Genomic DNA, 21,215 nt, shown 5'->3' with positions numbered 1-21,215 from the left:
CGATCCGACAGATTCTCCCGATCCAATGACCGATCTAGTGATTCGTTCAAGGGTTGTTCGTATCTCGAGATCGATGATGGCCATTATTGATCCGATCCAAGTGAATCAACCGATTAGAAAGCGTGTGTCACGTTCCAATTGGTGATAATTGTCGACTTGAATGCCCGGTCCAGCCCCATAGTTAGATGGATCCGGACTACCCGAATGGTGTTCAACTTTTCCGTCCAATTGACTCAAGGCATGTCTGAAACCGAGATGCTGAATAGAATATTGGAGCGGAGAAGGAGGAGAGAGAAAATGAGAATTCAGGTTCCTTGTAGTCTTTCTCTTCACGTCATCTGAAATCTGAAAATTCGTCCATCGAGCTCTAATGTTTTTGACAACTCGCTCAATAGTTACGGTTATAAGAAGTCCTCCAATTTGGGATATTGAAAATTATAAAAAGGAATTATTCCGAAGAAATGGGTGTTGATTCGTTGTGAATTTCAAAGTTTTCGTGAGGTTTTCTTTTCTTTCTTTTCGAGCTGAATCTTCAATGGCTTCTCGACCTCAATCGTTCGGCCAAACGGAAATTAACTGGGACAAGTACGTTTTTCCCCCCAGTACTTTTAGCTTTCGGTGTTTACTGATCGTCTTTTTAACATCTTTAGTGGATTTCTCTTTTGCTCTATCTCATTTTCTTATTATTAATTTTCCATCTTGATTCCTGATCACTGTTTATCTTTTTCTTTCATGTTTCTTGTGATGGTTGACATTAAGACTTGTAGTGATAATGTATGTAGACGCATATTGCAACGTCGATGGATTACTCCCTGTGAAATCTTCTTTGAACATGATTGATCTTTATACTTCATAGTGGTTCAATTAGTTCTGTTTCTTTTCCCTCGAATAAACTTATCATTAGGAAATGAAGGACGCAGAAGTAGCTGGGTGTTCACATATGATCATGTATTTCACGTCGGGTATTTGTTGATTTTGGGCTGTTTTTAGTTGGTTGTGTGTTTGGCTTGCTGCGTTCAGTTAACTATTTTCTGAAATTATTGATATTATTTTCTCTTTGAAGTTAACAAAACCTTATTAGTAATCAGCAAAGCCGTGCCAAATCCTTTGGAGAAAGGCTTTTTTATGCTCAAAGATAAGCTTGATATAACCCTTCCAACCAATTAACTAGGCAATAAAGATGTGCAATACTGATAAAATGTCTGTTGTGTAAATACTGATAAAAATAGTTGGGTAGTTAATCTGCCATAAAGGAAATTCACCATTGACTTAGATGTGGACAAATCCCTCCCCACCGGCCTGGATGGGTTTATTTGGGATAAGCAGATTTGGGACGTTGTGAAGAGGAAACTGATGAATGCCATTAAAAAGTTAACACCATGTTCGTCCATCTCTCTCTCTCATCCCTCCTTCCCCCACTCCCCCCCAGAAAAAGGGGGCAGAGGAGTTAAAAGGATTATTGCATAACCAGCTTGATTGATGTTACATATAAAACCCTCTAAAAATGTTAGCTTCAAAACTGAGGGTGGTGTTGGTAAAAGTAATTTGTCCATTCCAAGGGGCATTCACTGAACTTAGGCAAGGGGAGAGTATGTCAAGGAGCATTCAAATGAATTCATTCCAAGGAGCATTCAAATGAATTCATTGACTTTAGGCTAAGAAGTGAGATTGTGGGTGTGATATGCATGTTAGATATAGAGAAGGCCTGTGTTTTCGTAAGTTTGGATTTCCTCCAACCATTGACAGAGAAGGATGAGATTTGAATTGAAGCGGGGAGAGTATGTCAAGATATGGTATTTGTTGGTTGATTTGTATCCTATAAATGGAGTTCTGAAAATGTATTTTGAGAGTTTCAGGGGCCGGAGGCAAGGGATCCCCTGTTCCTCTTCCTCTTCATTTTAGTTGCTGAGGCTCAATGCAAAATAATGCTGAAGGCTATGGAGTATGGTCTGTTCGAAGTGTTTGCAATTCTTAACCTTGAGACTCTTTAGTCTCACAAAAATTTTCACATGATAGATACCTTTGTATTTTGCTGGGATCGCACAGTCAATCCAGATATTTGAGCCGTGTTTTTGAGGTGCTTTGAGTCAGTTTCTGGTTTGGAGGTTAGTTTCTCTAAGACCTATTAGTAACAGTCAGAGATTTTCTGGGTACTTATCTACTTGGTCAAAGCTGCAAGACAATGTGGGCTCTCTCTCTTTTGGTTTATCTGGGATTCCTTTAGGGGCAACTTATGAACAGCAAAGTGTGTGGGAACCAATTATCAAGAAATGAAGAAGCTAGCGGCAATGAAAGGGCTGTAGCTGTCTAAATGGGGCCAGATAACTCTGATAAAAGCTGCATTGTCCAGCATTCAGGTTCTGTCTATTTTGAATACCCCCCTTTCTGTGGCAGAGATTGTCAAAGAGATCCAAAACAAATTTTTAAAGTGAACCAAAGGTTCCATGTTCTGGACTGGAAGCAAGTTTCCTCAAAGAGGACGATTTTTACAAAGTTGCCCCTCTTAATATTACCCTCCTGTCAAAGTGGTTATGGAGGTTTGTACAGAGCTGAACTGTCTAGATAATTGTTATTGCAGCAAGAAATGGAACAATTAATATTTGGGAAACAAGAGAAGTCATCAGGATCCTATGGGAGTTTCTCAGTGAAATCCAGGTGCTCTGGTTTCCCTCCCTGCAGGTTCCGTTTGTATAAAGGTATTCCTACCAAAATCCATTTTTTCTTCCTCTTCATTTTGGTCGCTTTGTTGTGCCTCTTTGAATGTTATATTATGCAGGTGAAAAGGTAAATCAATATCAAGTGAAACTAATGCAAGCCACTAATAATGCATTTTTGTAAGGCAAGTCCAAGGAAACAACAATAGGAAATTTAAGATAGCGAACATCCAAGGAAGGACATGTTGAGCTAGTTTATCGGCAAAGACGCATGGCAGTGCCCAAACGAGTGGCTAACTTGTCCACACAAGTGTTCTGCAAGACAGTGTGGACACTCGAGAAATCTACAATTGGAAGTGTTCAACGAATCATAGCTTTGAAGTGTTTACTGACCTCTGTGGTGCAGATTAAGCAAGACTGGAAGTCTCATACTGTTTAACTTGCCAGCCTCTTGTGTAGAGCTGTTTGGGAGTTGTATAATATAGTGGGTCTCTATTAATAACTTCTTATGGGCTTGTTTTAAAAAAAAAAGAAAACAAAACAAAATTAAGACCAACATTTGGAGATTGCTTCTATTGTCCATAGTCTTGGAAAAGTCTAACCATGCTTCCCTTAAATAAATTTTATTACTTATTTAGTGAATTAACTGATTATTTAGTAATTAATGAAGGTCTTATTTCATTATCTGAAATTCTGTTTTGCAATCAACCGCATCTTTGTGACTCATGAGTATGATGTTAGCCTTTTGTATTCCCCTCTACCCAACCAAAAAGAAGAAAAAGTTATCCATAGAAACCACCTGTAGCAAGTGAATATGTTAGCCAAGCTCTTTTCTAATGTCGGCATCTTTACTGTGTAAGACCCTGAGATAGAACAAAACTAATAAAGCTGTTTGAAAACCAACCCAATCTCGATGAATAAAGAAAAGTACAAGCAACAGAATCAACAACTCCTTTGGAGCCTGACATGACATCCAACCCGTAATCGCAACGGCGCAATTGCAAGAGTGATGCCTAGGAAACTTCACAGTGGGCTACATAATTGTTGTTATTTTCATAAAGGATCTACTTCTGTTGAGTTGGTACTTGGTATGCGGCAAGGGTTTTCCCATTTAAAATTATGATTGGAAATCCAAATTCTGCAGAGACCAGGAGATTAAGGTTCCAATCATACTAAAAAATAGCACTGAATTAATAAATTGAGGTATTCAGCTTTGGGAAATTCAGATTTGAAGTCAAAGGGAAAACTTCAATAAATTGAGAAAACCAACTCTGAATAAGCTGAGATTCCATATGATTAATTTAAGGGATCCAATTAGTCATATAGTCATAAAATGAGAAATTCTGCTGGAATTTAGGTGGTACAATTGGTTGGAAGCAATTTAGACAGAATTCCAGAATATCAATTGTAAGATCAAGTTGAAGAAATAAACTATAGTTACAGTACATCAATTGAATTTGATTGATAAAATTTAGGATGCGGAATAATATGCAATTAGAACTTGAAAACAGAACTGGAATCAACACAAAATTGGGAAAAAAAAAGATCAATGGTTAATGCTGGACATGTTGGTTACATAAATCCATATAACAGCCTAAGAATAAACTCAACTCAACAGGCCAATTCCAATTAAATGCAATTGGCTATAAGAAGTCTGTTTCTTCCCTTCAGCTTTATTTAAGGTAAAATTTGTTAACTCACTCACAGAAGTTAAAATTACGCTGAAACATAGTTATCAAGGTGTTGAGGTTCTTTTGTTGCCTTGGGTGCCTAGGCGGGTGCCTTGCCACCTTGATGGTGTTGCCTTGATTTTGGACCCTCTAAAATGCCATGGTCGCCTTGCCGCCTTGATAACTATGCGCTGAAAACTTAAATACGACTTGTTGGTGTGTTAAAAAATGTCTAAAACACAATTGCAGAACTTGAAATTGAAAGTAGAAAAGAAAGAAGAAAGGAGAAGAAGAAAAAATAAATTTTGACTGGGAATCCACTTAACATGGAATTGACTTCCACTTAATTCAACATAGGAGGCCAAGCTGTAACCATGAATCCACATGGTAATTAGAAGCACCCAACTTTCCACAAAATTCTTATTCCATTCTCCGTAAAAAAGTGTAAAGTGCAACCACTGATATAAAGATTCTTAAATTAAATGACCCTACTAAACTCAATGTACCTATTTGACCTAAACAACTAATCCTATTACGATTCTTGAATCTGAATCTTAAATAAGAGGTAATCTATTCTAACTACAACTCATTAAATAGAAGAACCTAATTGTGATACACCATTGATAGATTAACTTCTTAAAGAGTAAAAAATGATTTTCCATAGGACTCCATGGGACCTACACAATTTACCTCACTTATGCATAAAATGCCGTCAATTTTACCCTCTTTAGGCTAGAAAAGTGGTCCATGGTGTAAGCTTATCTGGTCCAGATTTGGATGTGGATCTGGCTTTAAATATAAGTGTGCATCTGAATTTTTGGGTTCTCGATCTGCCACATCACTTGGTAGTTGGAGGTCGTGGCTGCCATCATTGGCTAGTAATCATCTGCAGAAAGAGTCCCTTGGAGATACTCTCATATCATTAAGAGAGGTAGACATTTTTGCCCAGATCTTTAGGAAAATCTTGTTATATTGAGAGTTTTGATCTGCCAACCCATTAGTGGATGAACTGACTATGCAATGGGCAAATAGGGAATCATGTTTACCAGTCGTCTCCTCTGATGTAGTTTTGCATCCTATTATCTCCTTATGTACTTTCTGCATTTGCATCCCTTCTATGTTGCCTTGCAGGCTATTACATGATAGATCATTATGCATATGAAAAGAAAAGGGAGGTGGGGTGGGGTGGGGTGGAAGAAGAAACTCTGTCGACCTACATACATACAATTTTGTTTGAGATCAATACTATGAAATTGTTCAAAGTGATAAAGAATGAACAGCACCTTATCAAGTTGAGACATGGATTGACTATCCTTCCTGATCCTTTAATTAATCCACAAATTTCTATAATCTCACTTCCCAGCTGACTTTTATTGCTTATTCTTATTTTTAGTTTTATTTTTTGTTGCAAGACCTTGTGCTCACATAGTCCACCCATCCTGCAGGCTCGATAAAACTAAATTTTATGTCGTAGGAGCTGGCCTGTTTACAGGACTTACTGTGGTGCTGTATCCAGTCTCTGTTATAAAAACAAGGCTACAGGTTGCTTCAAAAGATTCTATTGAGAGAAATGCATTTTCCATTGCCAGAGGAATACTGAAAACAGATGGAATTCCTGGTTTGTACAGAGGGTTTGGTACGGTCATCACTGGTGCAGTCCCTGCCAGGATTATCTTTCTTACTGCTCTGGAGACCACAAAAGTGGCTGCATTCAAGGTTGTTGAACCGCTTAAGCTTTCTGAACCATCAGAGGCAGCCATAGCAAATGGGCTTGCTGGCATGACAGCATCATTATTTGCTCAGGCAGTGTTTGTTCCAATAGATTTGGTATGAATTTTCTGTTCTTTTATGAACTTTTTTTCCTTTGTCCATTTATGAAATGAAAAATTATGTGGTTTTCAGGCCCATATAAACTAGAATGTGTTTTTTTTCGCATGTTGATAGAAACTGTAATGCTGATTAACATTATTTGCTCAACTTGTTGAAGTTTACTTTTTGATGGTTTGTTATTTATCAAAACAAATCCTGTCAGGTTAGCCAAAAGTTGATGGTGCAAGGATATTCAGGTTATGCGACGTATAATGGGGGCCTGGATGTTGCTCGTAAGATTCTAAAATCTGAGGGAATTCGAGGATTCTATAGAGGATTTGGGTTATCAGTTATGACATATTCGCCATCTAGTGCTGTATGGTGGGCCAGTTATGGTTCAAGCCAGCGCTTCTTGTGGAGGTGAGATTTGCTGATCCATTTGCTATTGAATGAAATGAGGATGGTGAACCTAGGCCAACATTCTACATGGCATGAATAGCAATGGTGTGGGAATTCGTGCCAGAATTTTAGTCTAGGATCTCCTTTCAAAATGAAATTATGGTTTAGGGCCACTCAGATTGCTCCATGTTGTTGTCACCTTAATGGCTTAATTATGATGATTTATATTTTAATTTTTTTTCTCTCTTTTGGGTGTGGGAGAGAGATACTTAACCTCTGCTTTAGACTGTTGAATTATTTATCCACCCGTGTCCCCCTTTGGATAGTTCGCCGTGTTAGAGCTCCTGTTTGATATACATATTGTTTCTTTCCTTTCCTATAAGGTCGGCCTTTTGGAGGAAGCGGTTCCAACATGATATCAGAGCAGGCAGGGGTCACGGTATCGAATCCCCTTGGGAGCGGGTAGTTGTTGAATTATTTATCCACCCGTGTCCCCCTTTGGATAGTTCGCCGTGTTAGAGCTCCTGTTTGATATACATATTGTTTCCTCCCTTTCCTATAAGGTCGGCCTTTTGGAGGAAGCGGTTCCAACATAGACATTGCTTCGGGTCCACCTTTACGTTTTATGGATGTCTGAATAAGAAATTTCTTTGTTATGGTGGTGCCACACTGCCACACTTTGCATGGTGGTAAAGTCTCCTGCTGTTGATAGTGGGGACATGGGATCAAGTCGATCCCAATTCCCACCTCAACTGGGGGGTTGGGTTGGGGGTGGTAATGTGAGATTGGAGTTTCTATGTACTATGGTACTACTGAAATTTAAAAAAAAAAAAGAAAAAAAAAAGTAAAGTTCTTTGTATTCTTTGGAAATAGAAGTAAGACTAGAAGTTGTTCCAAATAGATACTCAGAATAAATCTGAAAATTCTACTTTTTATTAGTAACAGTTATGCATATAAAATTAGAGTGTTGAAAATCATCCCAAATGTGGAAGAGTTATACAAGAAAAACTGTCTGAGCCCCATAGTTCCGTTTGGTATAATGTATAAGCCATAGTTATCAAAGCGCTAGAGGACCCAAGGCGTTGGAGGGGGATCAAAAATACCAATAAGGTACCTAGGTGTCTCCTAGGTGCTACCTAGGCGACCAAGCCGCCCGTTCAAAAAAAGAAGCCTAGACGCCTAGGCGGCGATTAGGCAACACTTTGACAACTATGGTATAAACTTGGATCTAGGGCTCAATGCCATACCCAGGGACCACATACACTAGTGGGGCATAGCTTAACTCATAGTCTGATTAGTGACCTTCTATTTTGTTTTGTTTTTCTTTCCTGGTTGAATGATGGATGACAGTGTCACTATGATCCGGGGCTAAAACAGGGTAGAGAACATGGGTGACAGTTGATTTTTGAGCTTCCTGCACTACCTCAAATGAGGACTGAACACCGCCTTCAGCATCTGGATAGAGAAGCTAGTTGTCAGGAGTGTGGTTTGTCCTGTTTTATAGGGCTCATAGCGATCATATATTTTTCCCTTATACTTTTCTAGTTCCTCTTTGGTAAATTGTATGTTATCAATTCCAGGTTGACTATCATAAGAAATGGTCTTTAGTTCTTATTAATATATGAGATTTGTATCTTGAAATGTTCATGTTTTCCTCCTGGAATTTCAGCAAGATCTTAGGCAATGAGACTGAACAAAATAAGGAACGTGTTCCCAGCCTTATGACAATAGTGTTAGTTCAAGCAACAGGAGGAATTTTTGCTGGTGCTGTGGCATCCTCAATCACTACACCATTGGATACCATTAAGACTAGACTACAGGTGCCTTTTTTTTTTTCTTTCTTCCCTTTCTACTTTTAAGTTTTATCTTTCCCTTTTAAAGTTTATGCTGTTTTGGTCTAAATAGAAATGTATATTCTTAGATTCTGTTGTATTTCGCTCCATAACCTTAATGTTTGCAACTTTCTATTAGGACTGATGTGAGGATTAACTGTAAACCCTTTCATTGTACTGATGTCATGATTCCATTTGATCTGATTCATCTGAAAGCTGAATGCTCATAATATGGACCACTGTCTGTCTGTCTGTCTGTCTGTCTCTCTCTCTCTCTCTCTCTCATTTGTGTTGTTTAGAATGCAAAGTTATATACATATTTCTAGGTTACCAGTTTCCTAGGATGCGATAAGGATAAATTTCATTTACCCCAAAAAAAAGGGATAAATTTCAGGTTATGGTTTAAATTAGAGATTTAAATTGGATCCCCAATCCCCATGGAAATACTTATTCAACTGAGCACTTAATGAGGGAGAGGGATCGACACACTGCCCCCTTATATTGGCATCATACACTCCTAGAGGGGGAAGGAGTTTTGGTGGATGTCGATTCGTATATAGGGGGAGGGGACGCCATTAAATGAGGGGAGAGATCCTGTGCGGGGGCATGTACACAGTACACCGCGATCATGTGCCCGGCTTTTTCCCTAAAATTAATCTTGTATCATAGATAGTTGTTTGGTTGGCATCGTCAATATACATCCATGTATATATATATATATATTCTTGGATTTTCAGAAATCCATGAGTTGTGTTTGTTTATATGTATCCTTGATTTATCATTTATTGAACTTCCTATTTAGTGCACTCTCCTTGTTTGAGAACAATATCTTTCCCTTTCTTGTTGGGAGTATTGTTTACTAATTTAACCATTCAATTCATCTGTATTGGAACTCAATGTTGCATGATATAAGACCTAGTATTATTGACAACCATACTGCATGCTGAGGAAGATTGTACCAGCACCATGGGAGTAAAAACATCCGCCCTCCCAGATAAAAATTGTGTTATTCACTTATTTGTTAGGTTGGTATGGTCAAAACAGGTTCAAGGCCAAAAGTTTGGAACCGTAAAAAATTTCAGATTTTCATTTCTTGTCTTCCATATGTTTCTTTAGGCACAAGAACAATGAAGATTTTTGTCACATCTGGCATGCTGAAGGAGTGTAGTAAGAGTGTCAATTCAGTACCAAAACCGTTTACCGAACCGGTACCCTATCGAGTTACCCGTACTGTACCGTATCGAATTGTAACGGTATGGGAAAATGGTACCGTACGGTACCGGTGTGGAGGTTGATACCGAAGCTACTACCGTTACCGAATACCGGTACTGTACCGTATTATCATAACATATATACTAATTTATGTATAATAAATAATATATATAAGTACATATGTATTAAATATATATATAATAATTTACATATATATAAGAAATAACATACTAAATATAATATATTTCATACTATATATACTAATTTATATGTATAATATAAAAAACCGTATAACAATTACCGTATACCGTACCAAATAAAACCGTATACCGAACTGGTACCGTATGATACAGTATTGGTATGGGAAAATGGTACCGTACTCAGTACGGTACGGTATCGGTATGGGGTGTTGGCTTTGATACCATACCGATACCGTACCGAATACCAGATACCGTACCGAGTGACACCCTTAGAGTGTAGGTTGGCCTTCTCTTAGGATAATCATCATTCAATCAAAGAGGGGTGCAAGTAGGCCGGGTCTGGTTGGGGAATTGTTAAATTTTGAAACATATTGAGCCTGAGGCTGGCCCGGCTCATTTTGGTTCAAAGTTGAGCCCATTTTGGTCTGACTTGTATCCCTACAATCGATAGTTCCCTACCCCCTGATGTAAAAACTAAGTTTCTGCAACAAACAATACCGGAGAAGGAAGCTGTCACAGCCGTCACAGCCAGCATGAGTGCCAACATGAAAGCATCATAGCCTGTGGTTATTGCTCATCATTCACTGTTCTGTTAAGCACAGGATGCACTGTGCTTGTGTTGTCATTGTTGTGAACACACTCAGTCAAGGGCAGAGCGTGCTTAAGTTTGATTGAGCAAGCAATGCAGTAAAGTTGGCCAAGCATGCAAGAGCATTGAGAGGTTTGCCAATATGAGGTGAGCAGTTTGATGAAGGTGAGTTGGTCAACTAGAAGCTACTAGGCTCAAGGGAAGACTACTGTGGAAGAGCAGAGCATGGCAAAGCTGAAATTGTATGGGCTGACATGGTTGAGCTTGGTTGACAGATAAAGCATGTTGATGATGTGGCATATGGTCAGCTAGGCTAGAAGACTAGGGAAGCTACAGAGATGTTGTAGTCATCATGGGTGTTAGGAGTAGCTGCATGAGGAAGTCTGCAGCTCAGATAGACTGTCATCCATGTGTTGTGGACAGTTGTGGGCTGGACACAACTGACAGCACTGAGTTGGCATAGCCGGAGAGTTGGCTGGAAGTTGTGAGAGCCTCTGGGATCCATGGTGATGATGTGGAGCTGCTGTGAGCATAATGTTGTGAGAGCTTCTGGGATGCATGTGATGATGTGGAGCTGTTGTGAGCATGATTGCCATGGTAATTGGCTTGTGGCAAAGCTTGAAGGTAAAGTGCAATGATTGGTAGAGGCATTTTACATGGTGCAGACCTTCATGAGAGTTTTGAGACGTCTTCAACGCAGAATCAGTTGATCCTCGAAACTAAAAGATTCCTGCCCTATGAGTTAGCTTTCCAACGCCTCAAGAAGTGAGTCAATCCGAGTTCGGATGAGGGAGATATGATCTCGAATGTAGTTGTCGTGCATGGTTTCTAGGATGTGATTGCTAAGCTGTGCAACAACTTCATGGAAGTGTTTAGTGTTTCTACACTTGGATGATTTAGAAGCCATAAACATGAGAATTGTTCGTATCTGAGTTAGCTTTCCAATGCTTCAAGGATCGTGACAATTTGAGTTTGATGGATGACTTATGGCCTGGACAGTGGAGATGACACAGTGGTTAAACACTGTTTTTCCACACCCAGAAACCTCAGAGCTAGTTTTGGAATCCTTCCATTAATTCTGGGTTGAAGCTATGTAATTCACAGATTTAGATGTATAGAATTCCATAGTTGGATGTCGTTGAGTGGATAATTGGACTGTATGTTGTACAGTTAAATTGGACATGCATGTGGAATAGCTTGTTAATACCCACAGACAAATGTTAATGATAGATGATTTTGGACACATATTTCTAGGATACATGTTTACAGGTTACGGATGGAGATTATTATGAAAATGTGATTTACAGGTCCTGGATGTTAGTGTAAGTGCATGGATGCAAGGGACATGCTATTGAAATTTTTAAGAAAAATGAAATAAAAAAGGAAACTTTAACCGTTATTTAATGGTGGCCCATGAGGGCCTGCACCTAGGGGTGTCAATGGGTCGGGTTGGGCCGGGCCTGCCCTAAACCCTAACCCAACCCTAGAGGCCTTAACCTAAACCCTGACCTGACTCGACCCGACCAGGGTTTTTTTTGACCCGACCCGGCCCTGATTGACCCTGATAGGGTCGGGCAGGGTCAGGTTGGCTCTGATTGACCCTGACCCTGACCCTGATTTTGTCTGTAATCCCATGTGCCTTTAGGGCTTTTTTTGTCTTTTGCTTTTTAATTTTTTTATTAGGCTATATATATAAATAAATATATATATATGCAATATTATATACTTATAATTAATACAGGGTCGGGTTGGGCCGGGCCGGGCTAAGCCCGGGATCTAAACCCTGACCCGACCCGACCTTGCCAAGGCCTAACTATAACTAAACCCAAACCCGCCCTCAGGGTTGAAAAATCAGGGTCAGCTCCGGGCCGGGCTCAGGGCGGGTTCGGGCCAGCCGGGCTTTATTGACACCCCTACCTGCACCCATATCTTACCCGGATTTGGGGGCGCGCTACAACATGGTATACTGAAAGACTTTGGTCTTATGAGTAAGCATTACAATGCCTCAAGAATTGAGTAAATTTGAGTTCGGACAAGGAAGTTATGATTTCGAACGTAGATACAACGCATGGTATCCAAAACACCCGTTTTGAACATACAATTAAGGGTGTCAAATTAGAACTAGAACCGAAAATCGAAATTGAGACCGCACTGAATAAACCAAACCGAATCGAACCGATTTTTTGAGTATTGGAATTCAGAACTGATTCGGTTCCGGATCAAGCATAGGAACTGAATTCCAAAACGAAACCGAACCGAATTTGGATAGTAGTATATTATAGTATGTTATTATAATACTAATATGTTATAATATATATTACTAATGTTAGTATTAGATTTTATAATACTATTATACTATACTACAATATTATAGTATTGGACTGAGTAGAGGAAGGGGGATCGAACTGTGTAAGCACCTAATAGAACTGAATTTCGGAACCAAATAAGAACCAAAACTGAACCAAAACTGAGCAGGTTCGGTTTGAGTATCGAATTTTCAGAACCGATTCGGTTCCGGATCACAACACCACTTGTTGGAACTGAACCGATTGACACCCTTACAAACAATGACTTCCGGCCCATTTTCCGATGTCTTGCACTTTACTTATGTTGACTTATGTTGAAGTTCAGAACTTTAGAGTTGTAGATCACTAGATCTTCAAGTCTTCTTTCCAACGCTGCAAGAATCGGCTTAATCCGACATCTTTCCTACAGGGAGCAGAAGGTGGTCGAATTGTGTGCGATCTGATCGAGAGCAGAAATGAAGCTCTTTTTTGGCTCATTAAAGATGGGATTTCTCAGCATAAATAAGGGAGAACCCTTTAGAGAAACAGAATACAGAGAGCCAGAGAGGAGACGTTGAGAGAGAAGAAGAGAGAGGTCTCAAGTGAAAATCCCATGCTACCAACCTCCATTGGGCATTAAAGTTTCTATTGAAGGCTCCAAAGAGATGGTTGAAGAATGCATTGAAGACCAAACTAGGGGTTGAGAAGATTGATCAAAAAGAAGAAGAGAAAGATGAGAGAGAGCTCCAAGAGGTGGAACCATAGACCCCTTAATTTCATGCTACGTCAATGACTTCAAGCCTTCATGTGAAGCTTTAGTGAAGTGCCTTCAAGAAGACAGCTCAAGGGTTTGAGACAAAGAGGAAGAAGGAATAAGAAGAAAAGGAAGGAAGAAGAAAGAGGAGTGCATCGGTGATTGGAGACGTCCAGTCGACTGCATCTCCGGAGGATACTCATCAACGTAGGTAACCCATTTGGCAAATCCTCTTGTAGGCTAGGTGTTTGTGAATTGCCTAAGTGAATACTTGCAAGGTATGGGTTGGGATTTGTACATGTGATCTTGTAACTGGGGCATTTCATATAAGCCCATTATCATTGTATTCTTGAGCTATCAAGTGGGTGCTTTATAGTTGGGGGTAGGGTGCTTATGTGTGGTGGGTGCTACACTACGGTGAGGTTGGTGCTCTTGTGTCGTGGGTGCGAGTATGACATGAACTTGTATTGTGCATTATGCAAAGGCCGATTAGGCCATTTGCACCGTGGATATTGGCACACTGCTTGGCCCCGTATATCTCCGTCTTGTGGTGTGTGCTTTTGTATTTGCATGGTATATTGTTTGCTGCAGGATGATTTGTAGAGGATGAGATATATGATGTGTGGCTGGTAGTAGCCCCGGCTGGTGATAGCTGTATGTGTGTGTGTGTATGTGTTTGCTGTGGGGCAGACGGGCAGTGTGTGGTTTTATGACTGTTTGTGAACTGCCAGTGAAAGTCATCACCCGAGGAGTGTGAGGTTTGAGGGCTTGGTTTTTGGAGATCTCTGATTCACCCCGCTCTCAGTGACCATCTCAGTCCAACATGTTCATGTTTAGATTCTGTTTTGGATAAGATTCTGGATCTTATCCTTATTAAGCAGTCCAAGTTGTGGGGTCTACCAGGGGTCTTCTAAAAGTTATTATTATTTTTAAATTGTAAAGCGTATCTTGGATTGTTTTTTGTTTTTTAATTCTAGTATGAGTTGGCTCCTTTTTTGTTATTGGTTGTTAATGTATTAGGTTAGATTGGAGCTTTTCTATTGGTTGGATGATGGAAGCTCTTACTTCCTATTAGTTGGATGATTTAATAGGATAGGCATAACTCTCCTAAGTCAATCACGGATTTCTGGAGTAGCTATAAATACGTGTTACGAAATTAGATAATACAACTAGAATCTATGAAGAAGAAGAGAATCGAGAGAGAGAGAGAGAGAGAGACCAATAAGAAAATTCTATAGACCATAAATAATTAAATAATATTAATATTAATGATTATTATTATTATTATTATAAAGACAATAGTTCAAAGGCTATAAACAGTAACTTCCAACTATAAACTTCTACACTCCCCCGCCTCAAGGTGGAGCATATCTATATCCTCGGCTCCAGCTTGGGACAACCAAAACAAATATAAACTGTAAAACCAACTTGAAGAGACACAATCATAGAATCCAGTGATCAGCTATAATAGAACCAAGACAAACAGCAAAACCAGTCTTGAACATATATAGTAGTCGTAGACACCAATGACCACAGAGAAAACTTCCTTCTGGTTGCAACATCAACACAAGTACAACAATCATTATCAACAATAGTAGAGAAAAATCTGTGTCTTGGAAAAAGAAGAAGAGAAGGAAAAAGAAAGCAGAAAAGAGAAGAGGAAGAAGAAGGAAACAGAGAGAGAAAGAGAGAGGCTAATGGTTTGGGAATCGAATCCCCTTGCCGTCAGCCATAATATTTATTTATATTGATAGAGTATAGTAGTTACACAATACTATAAGGACTCCACTAACACAAAATTTATGTGGATTACACATAAACTTATCATGTGGATTCAGTAAGGCTTTTATAAACTTTAACAGTAAGGCTACATTGATTTGAAGAAGAAAGATATTCAGTTTCTGAATTTTGATTCTGTGGATTCGGACCTACCTTGGTGGATTCAGTAGTGTTACCTAGTGGATTCTAGGTGTACTAAGGTGGATTATTGAGTGGAAGAGTGAATTCTTTCTGCAGGTTTTGGTGGATTCCTAGCTGGAGGTTTAGTTGGATTCTTAACATGTTTTATCTTTCTCTCTCTATCTATCCTTCTATCTTACATAAAATCAGATCAGATCTACTCTACTTGACCTCTTGCCGTTGTGCTGTTCTTGTTCTCAACTTTCAGACTATTATTATCTTTAAGATTTGTTTCTGATCACTCAATCTAATTTCAGTTTGTCTAATATTTCCCTAAATTTACTTCTCTCTGAGTTTGTGTCAAATCTTTGAATACTCTAATTGCAATCATAGTTGTCAAGGCATTGCTTAGGTGACCTTCTTGGCATCCAGGCGCCTTGATAACAGGTGTCGCTTGGTCGCCTAGGCAGGCCTTTTGATTGCCTTTGTCGCCTTGCGTCCAGGGCCCCTCCAACACCTTGGTTTGCCTAGACATTGTGACAACTATGATTGCAATTTCGGTTTTGTTTTTGTTTCAAGTTTTCCTACTTGCAGAAGGAATGTTCTAGTTGTCACAATCCAGCCATCAGATTTTGATCAAACTTTGCAGGCCTAATCTACTTGCTAAATTTACCCATTGGCTACAATTTCAGTCTATCTTATCTGAATTGTAGAACTATTTGACTTTCTCTGTTTCTATCCTATAGTTCCTAACTCACCTTTGATCCTGTTTGAGCTAAATTCCAATTTCCCTGGTTTGAATTTAGTATTTGCTACCCCAACCCTCGTTTTTTGAATTGTTCATCGTATCTTCTTGTTTGTTTCAGCAAAAGTTTATTTGGATGGTAGTGACCATCAGGTTGGGTCACTTGTGGCAGGACTGAATTCTCTACTGTATTGGTTTATATAAAACTGAAGATGTGTTTATTTCCTGCATGGTTGCATGTGAATAATTGTCACTGTTGTTTGTGTTTAGGGTATTAAACAACAGAAGTAGCTCAATCTGCAAACTTAGAGCACATGGGTTAAAAGTACTTCATCTAGGATGTTCTTTTAATCATTTAGTTTCGTGCTTTTGCTGCAGGTTGTTGTTCCTTCGTGTGTATATATTTGGGGGGATTGAGTGATGATTTATGGCTGTCAATTTTTATTCTATTTTTTTGTTCACTGTAGGTAATGGGGCATGAAAAGAGAGAAACTGCAAGGAAGGTAGTCAAAAGATTGATTGCTGAAGATGGATGGAAAGGTTTCTATAGAGGATTGGGTCCAAGGTTTTTCAGCATGTCAGCGTGGGGAACCTCAATGATCTTAGCCTATGAATATCTAAGTAAGAGACTTTTCTTCTTTCGTCATTATTGCCTTCTAACAATAAGCAGTATCTGGATTTGGATACTTCACTTGCTGGCTCCTGGATATATGTATCTGAACTTTGAAAAGTAGTTAGTTATACGTTTAATGTACATACCTTGCTTTCACTTCTAGTTTTTTAATGCTAATTACTATTTTTGGTCTTTTATATCAGGCTAAATTTAATTAACCTCCTATTATTTGCAAAGTCCTACTGTAGGCTTTAAAAAAACATGCTATTTATTGATTTTGTTGATAAAACCAACATGGACATTCTCAATAATCTATAGAAATAAGGGAAATTTTCGGCGACACCCCCTCCGTTGGACCATGGAATTAAAGCCACCCCATTAAGTCCCAATATATCAATTTGGACCCAAAATCTAACAGAAAAACCCTTTTAACTGTTAATGAGTGATGTCAGCTTGTTAGATATATTTAAAAGACTATTTTACCCTTCCCCTCAAGACAACTAAACCCTAGTCTTCTTCTTCCTTAGTCAATTTCCCATCTCTGCAACTGGCACTGCTGCCCATCTCTCACCTCTGCACCCTTGCACACACACACTTGGGGTGGATCTTCCAAGCCCCAACTCCAAACCCAGTTTGGCCTCTGCCTTCCTCTCTTCCATCCTCCACGACCTCAACTTGCTCCTCAAATCCGGTGTCCTCCGTCAACCGAATGCCATTGTTCTCTCTCAACCCTGTCCCAGCTCCGGCAAAGAGGAGCTAGGTTTTTTCATCTACAACCTCTTCGCTCGCTTGCAGGTCAGAGGCATCGAGTTCAAGAAGGCAGCCCTGGATTCGCTGCTCCAGCTCCTCAGAGAAGATGACAAGGCTGCTGTTTTGGTCCCAAAAGGGGGCGACATTGGTTGCTTGGTCCATTTGCTCAGCTCTAGTAATCCATCTCCCTCAGTTCTTGCACCAAAAAAAAAATCTCCCTCAGTTCGAGAGCAGGCGCCGCTGGCTGTTTCTCTCATTGCCACCGCCAACGATTCATCCAGGAATTGCATCATGGAAGAAGGGGGTTTGGCCCTCTGCTTCGTCTTCTAGAGACGGGCTCTTCGGATTTGAAGGAATACACACTCCTATCTTACCATTGAACAATTGAGAACCTTCTACCACCGAGAACCTGCAACCACCGTTTCTTCCTTCTTCCATCTTTGCGATCTTGCTCACCTGACAACCTTCAATCGGCCGACAACTGCGCTGTAAGTGAACTCTTCTCTCCATTCTATCTATTCTCTCTACTCCTCCCTTCCCCTGCTACCTGAGCAAGCACATTCCCTTTCCCATATTACAGGCGATCTTGTTGTCCCCTGATGAATAGTCAATAGATTATGGTAGATTTCATTTTATTTTATTTTTTAATTTTTCCTTGTGCATCCAATTCCTTGTTTAATCAAGACCTGGGATATAAGGTTCGAAGACTGTGAAGGAAACAGATCAGTAACATGAAACAGATCAATTACTAGCTCAGGTAATGGTAGCCGGAGACGAAGAAGAACGGGAGAGGAAGAGTTAGACGGAGAAGGCTGGGGTTTTTTAGTCATTTTACTTCTACTCGGTTAACCCTCTGTTAGTTCCGTTAGTTTTTGGGCCCAAATTGATATATTGGGACTTAATGGAGTGGCATTAATTCCACGGTCCAACGGAGGGGGTGTCGCCGAAAATTTCCCTAGAAATAATGATTACTGGAAGAGGAGATAAAAAATCACATAATAGGAGTACCATGCCATGTCATTTGTTAGTATTAATATTCTACTGTATTGATGTGTAGGTTATGCATCACACACATTTAGGTATAGCAGGTTATATAATGTATATAAGAAAATAAATTATTTTTGATAAACATATATTGTCTGATGAGGGCGGGCCTCGTCGCAACGGTAAGGTTTTTCCATTGTGACCTAGTGGTCATGGGTTTGAGTTGGGAAACAGCCTGTCTGTGAAGCGGGGGGTAAGGTTGTGTACATTATGACCCTCCCCAGGCCCTGCAGTGATGGCAGCTTCGTGCAGTGGGTACGCCCTTTTTTTATATTTATTGTCTGATGCATACGTAGGTGTTTCCTGAAATGTTGAATGATTGTGTGAAGTGGCTAAAATAATATAGACTGTTGTAGTAACAACAATTAAAAAATTTTAAGGAGCATATAAAAGGTAATAATTAAAATAATTATATATTTTTACCAATTGTTATCATGACGTCACCTAGGTGATAAGGCATTCCTTGAGGCCTAAGACAACCTGTTGCCTAGTGTATCAAGTCACACCGACGTGGCCAATCTTGGGCACTCCACATGCGAAGCATTTTTTCAATTCTACCTTTACAAGTTTCTAGATATTTGTTTTTATCGTCTTTTATTTTTTCTTTTTATTTTCCATCTTTCATTTGACATTTTCCATTTTTCATTTCTCATTTCTTTCCCCATCTCTTCATTCCCCCTTTTTTGTTCAGACCTCAGTTTTCCCTACTTTGTTTTGTTGGATCCATGTAGCCGACCCCTCTAAGTTGGGATAAGGCTGAGTTGTTGGTGTTGTTCTATACTTCTATAATATATATTTCTATTTATGTCACTCGCCTTGGCCCCACCTAGGCATCACCTAGGCACCATGGCAGCTTCCCATCACCTTGGCCGTATGACAACTATGTGGCTTATCAATTAAAGTGTCTCATTCTACTTGCCGAAGAATGAATAGCTATTTGAACGTTGTCACACACAACTTGAGAGTGCCCTGAAATTCCATACATTTCAGCATCCATGTATAAAATAATTGAACCTTTTCTTTTATTTATTTCCCAATTTTTCTTTAAGAATATAATTCTACGTGTCTCTTATATTTTAGAATGTACAGCTATCTGTGTGCTTGTGTGCACATATGCATTTGTTGTTGCTAAAAGTAAGAACACGAGGGTACCATGAAATCATGAAATATTATACATTTTTGGTCTCCGTGTTGAGGAAACCATGTTAAGGTCTATGACTTTTCTCTCTAACAAAATTTCTTAGGTCATCCATCACTCGATTAGGGATTATGCTTTTCAAACGGCGAGTCTTTTGAAAAGATATACCGTTACTTGTAATGTAAATTAGCTGAAAAGGCATGAAATTTTGGTAAAATAGGCAAACCTAACGGGTCTCACTTGAGTTAGTACAAACAAATACTGTTCGGATTATAACTATTTATATCTGTGGATTTCTTCTCTAGATAACCCCATATTTATTTTCCAGCCCTTGATGAATGCCCCATAGTTGTCATACGCCGATCAGATGATGGGTCTGATGACCCTCACACATGGTATATCAAACTCTGGCATTAGTAATCTGTATTTTTGGTCTTCATCTAGGTGATGAGTTTCCTAGATGTTGATGTTTCTTTGTTCTCTAGTTACTTGTCAAATTTAGTTTATGCCTTTGATAGTGAGAATGCTATTGTTTTTGTTGTCATACGCCGATCAGATGATGGGTCTGATGACCCTCACATATGGTATATCAAACTCTGGCATTAGTAAACTGTATTTTTGGTCTTCATCTAGGTGATGAGTTTCCTAGATGTTGATGTTTCTTTGTTCTCTAGTTACTTGTCAAATTTAGTTTATGCCTTTGATAGTGAGAATGCTATTGTTTTTGTTTTCAGAGCGTTCGTGTGCGAAGGGTGAATATGTTTGAAGCTATTAAGTGGCCACAGCACCTATTATTCTTTCTTTGTGAACCATAGAATTGAGCTCTCCAGGACTGGTTGGGGATTCAAAATTCTCAGCTCGTCATTCACTGTGGCTGTATTGGTTACACAAGAGGCATCTTTTCTTGCACCAGATCGAGAAAATGTGACACTGCTATTCAAATGGGGAATTAACATACCACAGCGGTGAAATTGGAGCCAATTCTTTTCAAGTTAGGTTATGAATTTTTGGTTCATAACATTTTTTGCTGTATACCTATGTATTTTGGTCTCTTGTTTTCTTTGATATTTCAACACCTTAGATTTACAAATCATAAGTGGTGCTTCCAGCTCCATGTAGGGATGTAAAAGTGAAAAAAGGGGTTGGGGGGGGGGGGGGGATGGTAGTGGAAGTGGATGCACCAGTATCCAATTTTGAATTTGATCAGTATATCTGCTCCCTTCCCTAAATCCGATGAAGAAAATTTTAGATGAGTATCTGTACTCTAATCTGATAATATTGATTAATAAATTTGAAAGATCTTAGTTTAGTTTTTGGTGTCACAAGTGTTTGTGATGCCTTCGGAAGTCACAAGACAGATTTGAGCTGTGTCCATTTTCGTAGGTTTTTTTTTTTTTTTTTTTGCCCTTTTTGAACTGCCAATTCATGCTCAGAGTTGGGAGAGTGTACATTTATAGTTAAGAGTACTGGTTTAAGGATTGGAAATGGGTACAATGTTTTACTTTGAAAAGACAATCTATTTCAAAATTAAGGATATTATTCTACTAAAAATAGTGATAGTGTCTTGATTATTGGTAGTCTTGGCACCCATAGAAGAATCAACATCCATCATATGGTTGGAT

General features: G+C 39.2%; 1 protein-coding gene across 1 annotated transcript; it reads left to right on the top strand.

The window, feature by feature from the left end:
- Positions 1-308: 308 nt before the first annotated feature.
- On the top strand, positions 309-20,723 carry LOC122655931 (solute carrier family 25 member 44). The gene is made up of 6 exons (XM_043850321.1): positions 309-585; positions 5,770-6,151; positions 6,357-6,553; positions 8,202-8,352; positions 16,516-16,669; positions 20,328-20,723. Exons 1-6 carry the CDS (start codon positions 536-538, stop codon positions 20,357-20,359), a joined length of 966 nt encoding a protein of 321 aa, XP_043706256.1. The 5' UTR covers positions 309-535; the 3' UTR covers positions 20,360-20,723.
- Positions 20,724-21,215: the final 492 nt, after the last annotated feature.

The sequence above is a fragment of the Telopea speciosissima genome, chromosome 3, assembly GCF_018873765.1.
Source record: "Telopea speciosissima isolate NSW1024214 ecotype Mountain lineage chromosome 3, Tspe_v1, whole genome shotgun sequence".
NCBI classification, from domain to species: domain Eukaryota; kingdom Viridiplantae; phylum Streptophyta; class Magnoliopsida; order Proteales; family Proteaceae; genus Telopea; species Telopea speciosissima.
Note: the sequence above shows the minus strand (reverse complement) of the source record. Positions and strands in the feature narration are given on the sequence as shown.